Genomic DNA, 2,447 nt, shown 5'->3' with positions numbered 1-2,447 from the left:
GCGCATCTTTCTCTGCCAGGAGCACGGCGCGGCCCCTGGGCCTGCCTCGTGGTCGAGCTTCTTCTCCAGCAGGTGCATTCGGGCTGTGGTCTCCGTCAGCATGTCCATAAGCAGTTCCTGCTGCAGCTTCAGGTAGTTGTTCTCCTCCAGCAGCACTTGGCTCTTGACTCGTTGCACCTGTGCCTTCCAGCCCGCGATGGTTTGCGAGGGCAGCTGCGGCCGCGACCACACTGGCTGGCCTTCGGAGGTCCACCGTCCGCCGCGGAACACGAAGGCCTCGTCGTTGAGGCGCGTGCGGGGCGAGCCGTAGCTGAGGCCCAGCTCCGCCTGGCGCGTCTGGTGGTCCAACAGGTAGAAGGTGGACATGGAGGAGATGCGGCGCAGCGGCGGGCGTCGCGGTGAGAAGCGCCGCGAGCAGTGGTCGGTCCAGAACTGCCGCAGCTGCTCCCACAGACGGCTGGTGTAGCCCCAGCCCAGGCATCCAAAGGCCTCCAGGGCGTGGGCCGGGCGGACCTTGTCAGGCGCACGGATGCCCGGAGCGTAGCCACGAGGACCCGGGTGACTCGGGCTGCGCCCTTGCTTCTCAAGCCCCGATGTCCAGAATGATAAAGGCGAGCCAGGGGCACTGCTGGGGAGCAAGAGTATGGGTGAGCAGCCTGCTCAGGCGAGCTGTTCCAGCCCCTGTTCCTAAAACCACGAGGCCTGGTGGACAGGGCTCAGGCCTGCGACGGTGCTCAGGGCTAACAAGCTGCTGGCCACTGAGGAGTCCATCCCTGCCCACTCGCCTAGCAGCAGTCTTCCCGGAAACATCTCCAAAGACCACTTTCGGGTCTTGGGGCTAGATGGGCTGATTAAGCACCCCTGCTCTCTTGAGTGCTGAGTGGCTGCTGGAAGGGGTTAATAGGCCCTTAGGGAAGGAGGGAATGATAGCAGAGACAAGTAAAGATGCACAGGAATTTTGACAGGTACGTTGGGGGTGGATAAGGGAGAGCCTCTAGGCAGAATGAAGGGCTGCCAGTGTTGTGCATGTGAGGAAGAGCTTGGGGTAGAAAGCTGGAAAGGGAGACCAGGGCGCTCTGTGAGGGTGCTGTACAGGCAGTCTCCAAAGTTTAGGCTTCCTTCTGTGGGTTAGAGGGCGCTACTGAAGGACTACAAAGGCAGTGCTAGATCTACATTCTGAAAAGTATCTGGTGGACGTCTAGCATACCCAGCAGCGTTACTGCCCTTATCAGTCCCTCATTTTACAACTTTGAACTGACATCTGCTTTGTGCCAGGCTGTGGTTTGGGTAGAGGGTCCCAAGCATAGCCTATGCCTGCCCTCAAGATATTCCTGGTCCATCTGGGAAGCCTGATGTGTGTGTTTAGATCACAGTCCCTTGTAGTCAGTTCGGTGGAGGCATGTGCCATGGGCTAGGACCCATATATGCTTAGGACCTGAGCCAACAGTGGTTGTGCAGACTGGGCATGACTTTTATCCCAAGCAGACTACATGCTCAAGGAAACTAAAGTCCAGGTAACAGACATGTCCCATACTCCCTTTCCTCACTCCTATAAGTGCTGATTCTGTTATGTGAGAAAGAGGACTATGTTTTCTTTTAAATTCCTCTTTGCTCCATGGAGAGTGAAAAGAACCCTGGGGCAGGGTTCCCTCTGTTAGGTCTCCATTAATTCAACACACGCTTATTTTTCACACAAACCTGGGCAGTACTGTCCCCTTGATGTGGTTCAGGGACATGTCTCTGGAAGACCACGTAGGGCCTTAGGATAGAGCCAGGCCCACCCTTGAGGTTGCATCTTGCCAGAGGACCCTTCCCCCATAAATCCTCACATGTCGTGCCTCACCTGGAGGATGTGTCGAAGATGCCAAGCTGCTGTCCTAGGCCTGGCCCCATCTCTGAACCACTCAGTTGCTTTTTACCAGCTATGACTCACAATGCCTCTAGGCCAGATCAGCTAAGCTATAAAACAGACCCCAGTGCACGCCCCTGTATTCATTCAGCACACAATTACTGAGGGCCTCCTGTGTTCCAGGCGCTGTTCTTAGGGTGGGACAAAGATATTCCCTCATTATTCTTAGATGGGGAGAAGGTCATAAGCAGAACCTAAGAAAAGAATATGTTCCAGGGGGATGAGCAAAATAGTCCCTCATGAAGCTAACCAAGGGTGTCATGGGTCAGATTTCCCAGAAGCAGAGCCTGAGATGAGAATTTTTTGAGGGATTAATTAGGGAAGTGATGAAAGCAGGACAGGGCAGGGAAAAAAGGTAAAGCTAAGCAAGAACGTGGCCTCAGGTGGAGACTAGCTCTATTCAGATCTCAGGGAACTGTACACAATTGTGCCACAGAGTTAGGGCTCCTTACTGCCAAGGAGCCAATCTTTTGTGCCCTTCTTCCCCCACCCACCTCTCATTTCAATCAGTCATTCACAGGGGCAGCTGTGAGTTGTC

The 2,447-nt window shown here is 55.0% G+C and overlaps 1 protein-coding gene across 1 annotated transcript in view; it reads right to left on the bottom strand.

The window, feature by feature from the left end:
• CBY3 (chibby homolog 3 (Drosophila)) overlaps positions 1-1,893 on the bottom strand; it is a 3,079-nt gene extending 1,186 nt beyond the window's left edge. The window contains exons 1-2 of the mRNA XM_010831011.1: positions 1,844-1,893; positions 3-628 (exon numbers count right to left, since the gene is read on the bottom strand). Coding sequence (XP_010829313.1) covers positions 3-628; positions 1,844-1,893 — 676 coding nt within the window. The remainder of the gene's footprint in view (positions 1-2; positions 629-1,843) is intronic.
• Between the last annotated feature and the right edge of the window lie 554 nt (positions 1,894-2,447).

Source organism: Bison bison, unplaced genomic scaffold, assembly GCF_000754665.1.
Source record: "Bison bison bison isolate TAMUID 2011002044 unplaced genomic scaffold, Bison_UMD1.0 scf7180017864519, whole genome shotgun sequence".
Lineage (NCBI taxonomy): Eukaryota > Metazoa > Chordata > Mammalia > Artiodactyla > Bovidae > Bison > Bison bison.
This window is presented reverse-complemented; position numbering and strand designations above follow the sequence as displayed.